Source organism: Nicotiana sylvestris, chromosome 8 (genome assembly GCF_000393655.2).
Source record: "Nicotiana sylvestris chromosome 8, ASM39365v2, whole genome shotgun sequence".
Classification (NCBI taxonomy): Eukaryota; Viridiplantae; Streptophyta; class Magnoliopsida; order Solanales; family Solanaceae; genus Nicotiana; species Nicotiana sylvestris.
The window spans coordinates 18775345-18789740 of NC_091064.1; the positions used below are offsets into that span (position 1 = coordinate 18775345).

The window sequence follows — 14396 nt, forward strand, 5'->3', positions numbered from 1 at the left end:
TGGTGATATGGGTCATATTGCGAGGTTTTGCCCTGGCATCGAGCAGCTCTCAACATCAGGGTTCCCGTGCCATGGTTCATGCACCGAGTGTTCCACAGCCCGCTGATCCAGCTAGAGGCGGGGGTAGAGGTGGAGGTAGAGGTATTAGAGGTGGAGCTCAGGACGCTAGAGGTGGAGGCCAGTCAGTAACAAGTCGTCTTAGAGATATAGTTCAGGGTGGTGGGGCCCAACCCCGATGTTATGCTCTTCCAGCCAGGCTTGAGGCTAAGGCTTCTGATACAATTATCACAGGTACTGTTCTAGTTTGTAGTAGAGATGCTTCAGTTTTATTTGATCCAGGATCTACATACTCCAATATGTCATCTTATTTTGCACCGTATCTGGTCATGCCTAGTGATTCTTTGAGTTCTTCTATTTATGTGTCTACACCGGTGGGTGATTCTATTATGGTAAATCGTGTTCATCATTCATGTGTAGTTATGATTGGGAGTCTTGAGACTCGTGTAGATTTGCTACTTCTAGACATGGTTGCTTTCGATGTCATATTGGGGATGGACTAGTTATCACCTTACCACGCTATCTTGGATTGTCATGCCAAGACTGTGACCTTAGCCTTGCTGGGTTTACCTCGTTTGGAGTGGAGAGAGTGTCATGGTCATTCTACCCATAGTGTTATCTCATATATAAAGGTTCGGCGTATGGTCGAGAAGGAGTGTTTGGCCTATTTGGCATATGTTTGGGATTCTAGTGTCGAGGTTCCTTCTATTGATTCTGTGCCTGTTGTTCGTAAGTTTCCTGAGGTATTTCCTTTAGACCTGTCGGATATTCCACCCGACAGGGATATTGACTTCTTCATTGATTTGGCTCCGGGCACTCAGCCCATTTCTATTCCGCCATATCATATGGCCCCCGCCTGAGTTGAAAGAGCTGAAGGAGTATTTGCAAGACTTGCTTGAAAAAGGTTTCATTAAACCTAGAGTTTCGCCTTGGGGTGTGCCGGTGTTGTTTTTTAAGAAGAAGGACGGATCGATGAGAATATGTATAGATTACCGGTAGTTGAACAAGGTTACAATCAAGAATAAGTATCCATTGCCGAGGATTGATGATTTGTTTGATCAGCTTCACGGTGCCAAGGTATTTTTGAAGATTGACTTGAGATCTGGCTACCATCAGTTGAGTATTAGGGCATCCGATGTCCCTAAGACAACTTTCTACACTCGGTACGGGCATTATGAGTTCTTGGTGATGTCATTCGGGTTGACAAATGCCCCATCAGCTTTTATGGATTTGATGAACCGAGTGTTCAGGACTTACTTGGATTCATTCGTGATAGTCTTCATTGATGATATTTTGATCATTCCCGCAGTCGGGAGGAGCATGAGCAGAATCTGAGAGTGGTTCTTTAGACTTTGAAGGATAGTCAATTTTATGCTAAGTTTTCAAAGTGTGAGTTCTGGTTGAGTTCAGTTGCGTTCATGGGTCATGTTGTATTAGCAGAGGGTATTCAGGTTGATCCGAAGAAGATAGAGGCAGTCAAGAACTGGCCTAGACCAGCATCAGCTACAGAGATCCGGAGTTTCTTGGGTTTGGCAAGCTATTATCATCGGTTTGTAGAGGGGTTTTCATCTATTGCAGCCCCGATGACCAGGTTGACCCAGAAGGGTGCCCAGTTTAGGTGGTCGGACGAGTGTGAGGCGAGCTTTCAGAATCTCAAGATAGCTCTGACTACGGTCCCGGTGTTGGTTTTGCCCACAGGTTCAGGGCCTTACACAGTTTATTGTGATGCATCTCGTATTGGACATGGTACGATGTTAATGCAGGATGGCAAGGTCATTGCTTATGCTTCACGTCAGTTAAAGATTCATGAGAAGAATTATCTAGTTCATGATTTGGAGTTAGTAGCCATTGTCCACGCGTTGAAGATTTGGAGGCATTATCTATATGGCGTGGCATGTGAGGTGTTCACGGATCACAAGAGTCTTCAGTATTGTTCAAGCAGAAGGAGCTAAATTTGAGGCAGAGAAGGTGGTTGGAGCTATTAAAGGACTATGATATCACCATTTTTATCATCCGGAAAAGGACAATATGGTGGCCGATGCTTTGAATAGGAAGTCAGCCAGTATTGGCAGTTTTGCTTATATTCCGGTCGGTGAAAGACCGCTTGCTTTGGATGTTCAGGCTTTGGCCAATCAGTTTGTGAGGTGGATGTTTCTGAGCCCAGCCGTGTGTTAGCTTGCACAATCGCTTGTTATTCATTATTGGTGCGTATCTGAGATCGGCAGTATGATGATCCTCATGTGTGTGTCTTTAGAGACATGGTGCAGCACAGAGGTGCCAAGCAGGTTACCTTAGGAGATGATGGAGTTTTGAGGCTGTAGGGTTGAGTTTCTGTGTCAAATGTGGATGGGCTTCGAGAGTTGATTTTAGAGGAGGCCACATAATTCCCGGTACTCTATTCATCCGGGTGCCGCGAAGATGTATCAGGATCTGCGCCAGCATTATTGGTGGAGAAGAATGAAGAAGGACATTGTTGCATATGTGGCTCGGTGTTTGAATTGTCAGCAGGTTAAGTACGAGCACCGGAGGCCCAGTGGTTTGTTCCAAAAGATTGATATTCCTGAGTGGAAGTGGGAGCGTATCACTATGGACTTCGTTGTTGGACTCCCACGGACTCAGAGGAAGTTCGATGCAGTGTGGGTTATTGTTGATAGGCTGACCAAGTCTGCGCATTTTATTCCGGTGGCAGTCTCATATTCTTCCGAGAGGTTAGCGGAGATCTATATCCGGGAGATTGTTCGTCTTCATGGTGTGCTCGTGTCTATCATTTCGGAATGAGGTATGCAGTTTATTTCACATTTCTGGAGAGCAGTTCAGTGAGAGTTGGGCACACGAGTGGAGTTGAGCACAACGTTTCATCCTCAGATGGACAGGGAGTCCGAGCGAACTATTCAGATTTTGGAGGATATGCTCTGAGCTTGTGTCATTGACTTTAGAGGCTCGTGGGATCAATTTTTGCCTTTAGTAGAGTTCTCCTACAACAACAACTACCAGTCGAGTTAGGGGTGTTCATCAGTCGGTATGATACAGTATTTAGATATTTTGGTTTGGTATTTTCGGTATTCGGTTTCTTAAAATGCAATACCAATACTGCACCTAATTAAATTCGGTATGGTTCGGCTTTTTTCCTTTCGGTTTCAGTTTATTCGGCTTGGTAACTTTGGTTTATTCGGTTTGAATACTAACTAGTGCATAGAGTCATAAAATGTAATATTTTGAATTAAAGTACTCAAAAGTAAATAACTAAAAACATTTGTTGACAAAAGTTTTGTCCAAAACTAGCAAATATCAACTTAGAGAGAGAAAATTATACATAAAAGAATAAATTTGATCATTAGAAATGTCTTGTTACTTACTTAGAATTAATTGATGAACTTAGAGAATAAAGGAAAGTAAAATTTTAGATTTTTATATTTATGTTATAATTAATAATATGTGTATTGTATAATATAATATATATTTCGGTACGGTAGTGTCGGTCGCCGGTTGGATGGTTTGAGCCGGGAGAGGCTCGGTTGTTGGGTATGGATCTGGTACAGGATGCCTTGGACAAGGTCAAGATCATTCAGGATAGGCTTCGTACCACTCAGTCCAGGAAAAAGAGTTATGCCGACCGCAAGGTTCGAGATTTGGCATTCATGGTCGGTGAGCGGGTATTGCTTCGGGTGTCGCCTATGAAGGGCGTGATGAGATTTGGAAGGAAGGGCAAGCTTAGCCCTAGGTTCATTGGCCCGTTTGAGATTCTTGAGCGAGTGGGAGAGGTGGCTTATAGACTTGCGTTGCCGCCGAGCTTATCAGCTGTGCATCCAGTGTTTCATGTGTCCATGCTTCAAAAATATCACGGCGATCCATCCTACGTGTTAGATTTCAGCACTGTCCAGTTGGACAAGGACTTGTCCTATGAGGAGGAGCCGGTAGCTATTCTAGATCGGCAGATTCGTCAGTTGAGATCGAAGAGTTTCCCTTCTGTTCGTGTTTAGTGGAGAGGTCAGCCTGCTGAGGCATCGACCTGGGAGTCCGAGTCCGATATGCAGAGCCGTTATCCCCATCTTTTTCCCGACTCAGGTACTTCCTTATCATGTCCGTTTGAGGACGAACTGTTGTTTTAGAAGTAAATTCTATGTTTCGAGGCCTTAAAAACCTCTCACTATCTCACCTCGATTTGCGTGCGCAGTCCGAGTGGGTAGATGGATAGCTATTATGTGAAAATCTGTGAAAAATGATAAATTTTGCCTTTAAAATGAATTTAAGTTGACTTCGGTCAACATTTTGGGTAAACTGACCCAAACCCGTGATTTGACGGTCCCGGAGGATCCGTAAGAAAACATGAGACTTGGGCGTATGTTCGGAATCGAATTCCGAGGTCTCAAGCCCGAGAAATGAATTTTTTAAGAAAATTATTTTCTGGAATATTTATAAATTTTTGGAAATGAAATGTGTTTGAAATTTGATGGTATCGGGTCGTATTCTGGTTTCGGAGCCCGGTACAGGTCTTATATGTGATTTAAGTTGAGTTTGTGAAGTTTGGTAAGAAACATACTTGAAATGTCGTGAATCGGACTTTATTTGAGAAAATTGGAAAATTTGATGTTCTTAAGTGATTTTATGATTTTGATGCTAAATTCATAGTTGTTGATGTTATTTTGATGATTTGAATGCACGAGTAAGTCCGTATGATGTTTTTAGGTTGGTGTGCATGTTTGGTTTGGAGCCCCGAGGGCTCGGGTGAGTTTTGGATAGGCCACGGAGTGGAATTTTAACTTAGGAAATTGTAGGTTTTTCAGCTGGTATGATCAGGTCTGCATTGCGAAGCCTGGCTCGCAAATGCGAAGTTCCATCGCAAATGCGAAGATGACCTGTGCTGCCTTGGGTCGCAAATGCAACGACTTTATCGCAAAAGTGACTTCGCAAATGCGAAAGTCCCTTCGCAAATACGAAGATGCCCTGAACTCCCTAGTCATCGCAAATATGCGACAAGTTTGTCGCAAAAGCGAGTTTACAAATGCAAACTTTTGTCGCAAATGCGAGAATAGCAGACTTCTGGGTTCGCAATTGCGAACCCTGGTCGCAATTACGATACCTGCAACCTATAAATTCATAACTTAGACGCATTTCAACCATTTTTCACACTCTTTCAAAACCAAAACACTCTTGGGCGATTTTTCAAAGACAACTTCTCTTCCTAATCGATTGTAAGTTATTTCTAACTCATTTTCTTCAATTTTTAACATCTTTTCACATGATTTCAACTCAAAATTAAAGGTTTTCATGGGGGAAATTGGGTGTTTTGGGTAGACCCTAGGTTTTTTCAAATTTTGGGGATTTGGACTTCGATTTGTGGTCTGATTTCAAAACAAATTATATATTTGAGTTCGTGGGGGAATGGGTAAACGGGTTTTGGTTCGAACCTAGTGTTTTGACCATGTGGGCCCGGAGGGAGATTTTTGGGAAAAACTTTATAAAATTTATTTCCATGCATTAGGATTGATTCAATTAGCATTTATTGATGTAATTAAGTAACTTGTGGCAAGATACGAGCAAATTGGTGGTGGAATCAAGAGGTAAAGCGATAGTTGAGACTTGATTGTGTTCGTGGCATCGAGGTAAGTGTTTGGTCTAACCTTAGCTTGAGGGATTAGGAGTCGAGTCCTATTTGTTATGTGATATTTGTTGAGTACGACATATATGCATGGTGATGAGTATCTATGCGTTGGTGTCAAGCATGCCCGTGAGTCTTGTATTATGATTATTATGACTCCGTTTGTATTATTCATGGCTTTTGTGACGATTTCTATTGTTGAGTAAAGTTTGTGGAGGAAATAGTGGTATTTGAGTATCGAAGAGCGTTGGCTCAAGTTGTACAATGAATTGTGAAAGTATAATTGGCATTTGAACTTTATAGAGTATTGGCTCAAGTTGTGAAGTGAGTTGTGAAGTAAAAGTGAAAAAGAAAAGAGAATTATTATATTGTCTCCATTACCGGGATGTTGTTGTTTTTAATGCTATCTCCCTTGTCGGGATATTGATGCTTTTGATATTGTACCCTTGCCGGGATTTGATTATTGAACTATTGTTCGCTTGCCGGAATTTTATTTCAATCTCACTTATTTCCTTGCCTTATTGCTTGTGATTGTTGTTTGGGTGAGAAAGAGTGTTAAAGCACAAAGGGTGATGCGTGTATTGTTTCGGTGAGAGAGTGTTAAAACACGAAGGGTAATGCCGTGTATGATTTGTGAGGAAGAGTGTAAAGCACGAAGGGTGATGCCGTGCCGCATGATGTACAATTCCGTGCCGATTATATTAATTATATGGTGAGGACGAGAGTAAAAGCACGAAGGGTGATGCCGTGTAATTTATATTGATTCTTTTGGTGAGGACGAGAGTAAAAGCACGAAGGGTGATGCCGTGCACTTGTTTGATTCCTGATTCTTGCTGATAATTGAGATATGGTGTTCTTTGTATTTACCAGCTGTATTTCTATTCTTAATTGATGTTTCCCCGCAGCATGTTTCCCCCTCACATACTTAACTATACATTACTGTTCTTCTTTTTCGCTGTATATAATTTAATTGCACAGGTTTATTTGGTAGTCTGGTCCTAGCCTCGTCACTACTTCGCCAAGGTTAGGCTAGGCACTTACCAGCACATGGAGTCGGGTGTGCTGATACTGCACTCTGCACTGTGTGCAGATCCCGGAGCAGCAACTTTTGGACCTTAGCTTGAGTAGCTGCCTTCAGTCCATATAGAGATCCAAGGTAGTCCTGTAGGCGTCCGCAGGCCCTGGCGTCTCCCTCTATCCCTTCATCCTGTTTCATTTAAGATTTCAGAAATAGTGTATTATTTATCTTTCAGACTTTGTTAGTAGTATTCCTAGACCATCTGTGAAGTTGTGACACTAGTTCTGGGTAGTCTTTGTTTAAGAAGTTGTATTTGATATATTCAAATAGTTTTATTGTTTCTTCCGTTTGTTTAAATTTCGCTGTTTATAAGCTATTATTTCATAATTGTTAAAGGATTAAAAATAGGAAAAAGGTAATTGGTTCAGATAGTTGGTTTGCCTAGCTTTCATTAGTAGACGCCATCACAACTCCCGAGGGTGGGAAATCCGGGTCGTGATAGTTACCTAAATTAATAGGCATAAAAATCTGGATTACAGTTACCTAAATTAATAGGCATTAAATTTTTTTGTTTTTTTATGGTACGGTAAAATTTATAAGGTAAAAAAATAAGAACTTTCTGCGGTAAAATGTTTTTTAGTGATTAAAGTTTTATGTTGTAAAATCCTACTCGGTATTCTCTCTCTTATTTTGTAAACCTATATATATATATATATATATATATATATATATATATATATATATATATATATATAATGTAATTTTCGACAAAAAAAAGTTCGACTGAATCCTCTCCGCTCACCTAGCTCAGATCGTGCACACTAGGGCAACTGAAATTATATAAAAATTAGACGATACTTCTATCTCCCCACCTCCAACCTTTAATCTTATACTAATAATAATGGAAAATAACTATTAAAAAAATCTGGGAAGTTACATATGAACAACTTATAGAATTGGATTAGGGATGGCAAGTGGTGCGGGGCGAGACGGTTTCTGCCTTAACCCGTAAAATTTCAACCCACCTCGTCCCGCCCCGCATAGCATTTTCCTTCAGATTGTCTTATTTTTAGAAACTTTAATTACACCAGTTGGAGCATCTTCATATTGTTTCAAGACCCATTCTTGTGATATTTCTGATAATGTGATTAAAATAAATTGTGACATTCACACGGATACATTATATGAGTATATCTAAGATAAGAACCAATACATGCTGAATTGTTAAATCAAATTTTACTTTACAGATAATGAAGATAATTACTTATACCACAAGATCACTATAGAACATTGATAAAAAAAAAAGGATTAAATGAAACTCCCAATATAGTAAGAAAAAGGAATTTAATGCTCATAACTAAATAAATGCAATACTGAATAATAACTAGATTTTTCAACAACAGTAATCCTATGTATATATCTTCTCCATAACATGAAAAGTTTCGTAGATGCATTCTTTTTGTTGATGAAGAGCACTGTCAAGTCTCACGGTATGAAGAATAGAGAAAAATAATTTTTTTTTTAAGTTTGAGAGGGTTAAATATTCTAGAAAAGTAAGTATTTTATATATATGAGTAGTGAAGTTCCTATAATGTTTAATGTCATTTTCAAATTTTTCGAGCTTTATAAAATAATGAAAAGTATTTAGATTGAAGCATGAAAACAATAAAAATATTTAGAAATAAAAGACAACACAACATAATGATCCACGTAAATATTGTTTTTTTAAAAAGGTATAAGCAACAGATTGAAAAGCTTGAAGAGAAGATTCATGCGAGTAACTAAATTTACATATTGAAAAATTGACCCGTACCCGCCCCACAAACCGCATGTTAAAAAAAGAAAGAAAAGAAAATCAACCCCTCCCGCGCTGCCCGCACCACACCCGCACATGCCTAAACTCGCCCCGCATGCGGTCAAACCCGGATTGTCCCGTAACCACATCGCCCCATTCCGTTGTTGATTGGCCAACTGTTTGCTTATTTTCTTGGCTGTGGACCTAACGAGAAGGAGACAAAGTGCAGTGCATGAGTCCACGTATGAAGTACTCAAGGTTTTATTGACATTATTAATAAGCTAATAAATAATACTGTCATTAAAGAATTAAAATTTTAACTAACAATAAAGACGTGGCATTGATCGGATTGCATCCTACAATCTCGCCTGAAGAGCCATGCAATATGTGTTGTCCCTTTATTAATTACTTTTTTTTTTCTTTCTTAATTACTCTATTGATGAGCTGAAGTTTGTGATTTCCTAAATTGCATATTATAGTATATTTTTTCCACAGGTTAAATTGCGATAATAGTGTAAATCTTTTCACACTCTTACCATATACAGTATAACTTAAATTTATTTTTATTTTATGTATGAATTTAAGTAATGTAATAAAATTTACACCACCAATACTATTAATAGCATGTTAACTAGATAGATAAAGTTACATATAATTGTACTTTTTAACTGATCTAATTTTTCAGACCGTCAGTACATACATTAAACGCTTTACATATACATTTAGTGGCCCTTCTTTTCTCCAAAAATATATGAATGAGCACCAATACTATTAATAGCATGTTAACTAGATAGATAAAGTTACATATAATTGTACTTTATAACTGATCTAATTTTTTAGACCCTCATTACATAAATTAAACTCTTTACATATTCATTTAGTGGCCCTTCTTTTTTCCAAAAATATATGAATGAGCATCTGATGTTTACACCAGGGATAGCAAATAGACGGGTCGGATCGGATATGGGTCGGGCCGGAAATGAGTAGTGCAGAAAATAGATAAATCATTCGACCCGACCCATATTCAATACGGATAAATACGGGTTAATCGGTGGATAATATGGATATCCATATTATCCATGTCTTCTTCAATATGATCAATTTTGGGAGAATTCCTAATCTCCTAAACTTAAGGAACTCCCAATTTGAGACTTTACAAATGTAAAAATTAAACTCATTGGTTATCCATTTAGAAAATGAATAACCAATGGTTCTTATCTATATTTGACCCGTTTTCAAAAAGTTGATTAGTGAATAATATGGATGGATAACTATTTTTTAACCACTTTGCCACCACTATATATTTACACCAATATTATCATGATTAAGTGGTTAAGGACAACAAAAGTTTAAAAATTTCTTCTTCTACTTTTTACTTAAATTTCTTGTCAAATTAAATATCATCTCATAAAATGGGACGGTGAGACTATTTGTCTTCTTCAAAGTTTGAAGGCAGCTATTACGAATACAGAAACAAAGAGAAGGCAAACTATTGGAGAATGATGTATTTGAATTTGAAGGTGATTTTCAAAGAGCAAGAGTGGAAAATAAAGAAACGCCAATTAAAGTCTTATATATACATCCATAATACATTAAATATATTTGGTCTATTTGTACTTGCTTCTTATTTTGTTGGTTTTACCATAGAAAGCAAACATTAATTGGTTGATTTAATTTAAAAGAGAAGGGACACGTCCCCCATTTAGTGAGCATAAACAAAGGACGGCACCAAATCCCTTTGACTTTCTTATTTTTTCTTTTCTTTTTTTTCCCTTGCTTTTCTCCCTCACTATATAATACACACACACACTCAATCCACAAGTACTTTTTATGCGGTCTGTTTTCTTCTTCACATCTCAACAATTTCACTCTTAGTATTCTTTTTATTCAAAAAAACTAAAGTATATTATAATTCTCACTATGGGAAGAACACCTTGTTGTGACAAAAATGGACTTAAGAAAGGGCCATGGACTACAGAAGAAGATCAGAAACTCATTGATTACATTCAAAAACATGGCTCTGGAAATTGGAGGACACTTCCTAAGAATGCTGGTATTTTTCTAAATTTTTTCTCCTTTTTCTTGTAATTTTTAAGTGTATTTTGAAGTTTTTTTTTTAATTCTTTTTGTAAATATGTTTTTATATATAGGGCTTCAAAGGTGTGGAAAGAGTTGTAGGCTACGTTGGACTAACTATCTTAGGCCAGATATTAAAAGGGGAAAATTCTCCTTTGAAGAAGAAGAGACAATCATTCATTTGCATAGTATTCTTGGAAACAAGTAAGTTTTTAATTAAAATCATTTAAAAGATATATTCGTTTTTTAGTCATAATTCTTTATTAATATTTTCTACTTTCTCAATGGCTTGATCTATTTTCAACTTTGATATCTTTAACTAAAATCTTTCTAAAGATGTAAGATGACTTTTTGTAGTCATAATTCATTTTTACAATTTTCTATTCCTGAATTCGTCTCTGATTAAAGTAACCATAGTAATTGTGATAAGTGAAATTAGTAATATGAAGAAAAAAATAAGCAACATACTATAACGTATTAAGTTTTACCTTAGCGTAAAAAGGGTTTTAACTGTCAACGTACATAAGTTAATTAAAATATTTTTGGGTCATATTCTAGAGTTTGATTCTGACTTGTTGTATATCATTCTTGACTATAGGTGGTCTGCCATTGCTGGTCGCTTGCCTGGAAGGACTGATAATGAAATAAAAAATTATTGGAATACACACATTCGAAAGAAGCTTCTGAGAATGGGAATTGATCCAGTAACTCATAGTCCTCGTCTTGATCTTCTTGATTTTTCTTCCATTTTTAACCCTTCACTCTACAATTCATCTCAAGTCAATCTTTCAAGGTTATTAGGTGTACAAACCCTAGTAAATCCAGAAATTTTGAAATTAGCGACTTCTCTCTTTTCTTCCCACCACCAAAACCAAAACCAAAATTTCTTATTGCCAAGTGATTTTCAAGAAAATCAACTATTCAATTCCCATTTCCAAAACCAATTGTCTCAATTTGTCCAATCTAGCCAAATTCAAACCCCTATTCAAAATATTCCAAGTTGCACCGCTTTAAATACTACTCCATCTGTTCCATTTTATAGCGACACTCAAGTCATGCAACAACCAAATGTGGAGCAATTCTCATCAAATATTTCTAATTTTAGCTCACAAAATTGCCAATTAAGTGAGTGGCAAAATTTTACCTTTGAATCTCTTTTGTCAACTTTATCAACACCTTCATCAAGTCCAACTTCGTTGAATTCGAACTCGACATGCATCAACAATAGCAGCACTACAATTTCTGAAGAAGAGAGGGAAAGCTACTGCAGCAGCATCTTGAACTTTGATATTTCAAATAGCTTGGATGTTAATCATGATTTTTTGTAATTTACTCTTTCATATTGTTCCACTCAAAAATTTGGAAAAAAGGTGTTTGTTGTCCTCTTAGCCTTGGACATATTGTTGTTTCCTTTATTTGTTAAAAGAAAAATACTATTAACTTCAGTACTGCCTGACTGGAAAGCCGAGGGTCTATCGGAACTAGTTTGTCTACGTGCACGCGGTAGGGGTAAGGTGTACATACACATTACCCTTTCCAAATTCCACCTATGAGATTGCACTGGATTTATTATTGTTGTTGTACTGTCTGACTGGAAAATGGTTTTATTTTTTGCTTCAGATTAAAAGTTCATATAATATGAATTATAGCTTGTCAAACTTTGTATCACTTATTCTGCCCCTTTTTTTAAAATAATGTCCAAAAAGATTGAGAAGCACATGAAATAAGATAAAATAAATAGAAGTATTGAAAAGAAAAATATGTGCATGGATAGAGACATTGGTGATGCTTGTCTCAACTACTGTATCCACGACTTTCCATAACCATCAATTTCGTCTTCCTTTTTTTTTTTAAAAGAATTTCTTCAACACATTAATTATTAGAACAAAACAAAGGATTCTATAATCTATAAGTTTTGTAGTGGCTAGTCATCTTTAAGAATATTAAAGAAATGGTATTTTGATATATAATCTCTATAGATAGACAGATCACGAAACAAAAGTCACAATCACATCAAAGACTTTCCTTATTTATGCATTATTATTTAAACAACTCAATAAATAAAGTGTCCTGTTCTTTAATATTTTTAAGTAGGCTGTATATATCTCACTGGACAAGTGACTCTATTCATACCCAAAGAAGATAATCTTCTAAAAGTAGAACTGTAGAAGTATGAATAGATTAATGTTTAATAATTAGATGGTTCCGTAGATCCAAACGGTCAAGACACCGGAGACAACGCCGCCGTGTATGGTGGCCGGAGATTAAGAAGGCGACACGTGTTACAGAAGTTGTCCTTTTCACGTTCAAATAACGTAACTCATAATTGCATGGGTTTGTTTTATTAAAATTAAAATTGCAAAAAGTACAACTTTAAGTAGAGATTTGACCAACGAGGAGTACACGTGGTGGAGTACCAAAGGTAATATAGTGTGGGACCACGTTCCCCGAAAGCGAAACTATTCATTTTTACAACTTTAATTTTTGTTTTTTATCTCCTTGTCATGCAATTAATGGGATGTGGGTCCCTTTTCCTTAAAAATACCCTTCATCCACTTATTGGGCTAAAAATACCTTTTATCCACCTTTTTGGTTCACTTATGCCCTTTGACCGTTAGGTCAATGCTGAATTAAAAATAATTATTATTTTTTTTGTAAAACTTATTTTTTTTTAAACTAATGCACTAATAGTCCACTAATTTAGTAAAGTCTTCTTCTTTTTTTCTTCAGTTTTTACAAAAAACAGGAAAAAAAATGTTTTTAATAAAATATTTTCGTTTTTGGAAAATATTTTTTTTCATTTTTTTTAGAAAAAACGAATATATTTTTTCTTTAAAAAAACTGAAAAACAAAAATAAAATGAAATGCTTTAAAAAAATGGGAAAAAAATATTTTTCAAAAAAAAAAAAATATTTTGTTGAAAATATTTTTTTTTCAATTTTAGAAAAACGAAAATATTTTATTAAAAATATTTTTTTTCTGTTTTTACAAAAAAATGCTTTAAAAAACTGAAAAAATAATATTTTTTTTGTAAAAACTGAATTTATTTTTTTGTAAAAACTGAAAAAAAAAGAAGAAGAAGACTTTACTAAATTAGTGGACTATTGGTGCATTAGTTTAAAAAAATGAAACTATTTTGTAAAATATTTTTTTTAAGTTTTACAAAAAGAATAATAATTATTTTTAATTTAGCATTGACCTAACGGTCAAAAGGCATAAGTGAACCAAAAAAGTGGATGAAGGGGTATTTACAAGTAGATGAATGGTATTTTTAAACCTTTCCAATAGTTTAGGGGCATTTTGAACCCTTTTCCGAATATTATAAGATGAATAACACAAAATTAATCGTATACTATACTCCCTCCGGTCCATTTTAATTAATTTTTTTTTATTGTGGTTCATAATATTTAATTTTTTCAGATATCTAGAAAGATTTTACTTCTTTTTTCTAATATTGCCCTTTTAGTAAAGAACTTAAGAGTAGTTATTATATTTTCAATGAATAAATTAAAATTAATATAGTTATTTTTATTTCTAATATTGCCCTTTTAGTAAAGAACTTAAGAGTAGTTATTATATTTTCAATGAATAAATTAAAATTAATATAGCTATTTTTATTGTTAATTAATGTTAAAAGGTGAATTTTTTAATATATGTGTCTGATGGAATATAATTAAGGCGGATATACAGCTTCAAAGTAGTGACTTCTCATTGTCTCCTACCACTGAAGTCTCAAACTTACTGCTCTTTATAATAAGATGAATTTTTTTTACTGCATGTCCACGAAAGGACTAAAATAAGATAAACTCACGAGTTATAATTGGTTCTACAACTTTTTAAAGGTTTTGATT

At 35.9% G+C, this 14396-nt stretch overlaps 1 protein-coding gene across 1 annotated transcript; it reads left to right on the forward strand.

Moving 5' to 3' along the window:
* The first annotated feature begins 10292 nt into the window (after window positions 1-10292).
* Window positions 10293-11978, forward strand: LOC104213835 (transcription factor MYB102-like). Its single transcript, XM_009763384.2, has 3 exons — window positions 10293-10522; window positions 10620-10749; window positions 11144-11978. Exons 1-3 carry the CDS (start codon window positions 10390-10392, stop codon window positions 11871-11873), a joined length of 993 nt encoding a protein of 330 aa, XP_009761686.1. The 5' UTR covers window positions 10293-10389; the 3' UTR covers window positions 11874-11978.
* The last annotated feature ends 2418 nt before the right edge of the window (window positions 11979-14396 follow it).

Excerpts from the sequence above, each read along its gene's own strand:
- LOC104213835 (XM_009763384.2), top strand. The coding sequence starts at position 10,390 with ATGGGAAGAACACCTTGTTGTGACAAAAATGGACTTAAGAAAGGGCCA. Across the intron at positions 10,523-10,619 it reads GACACTTCCTAAGAATGCTG|GGCTTCAAAGGTGTGGAAAG; the intron begins GTATTTTTCTAA and ends TTTTATATATAG. Across the intron at positions 10,750-11,143 it reads CATAGTATTCTTGGAAACAA|GTGGTCTGCCATTGCTGGTC; the intron begins GTAAGTTTTTAA and ends TCTTGACTATAG.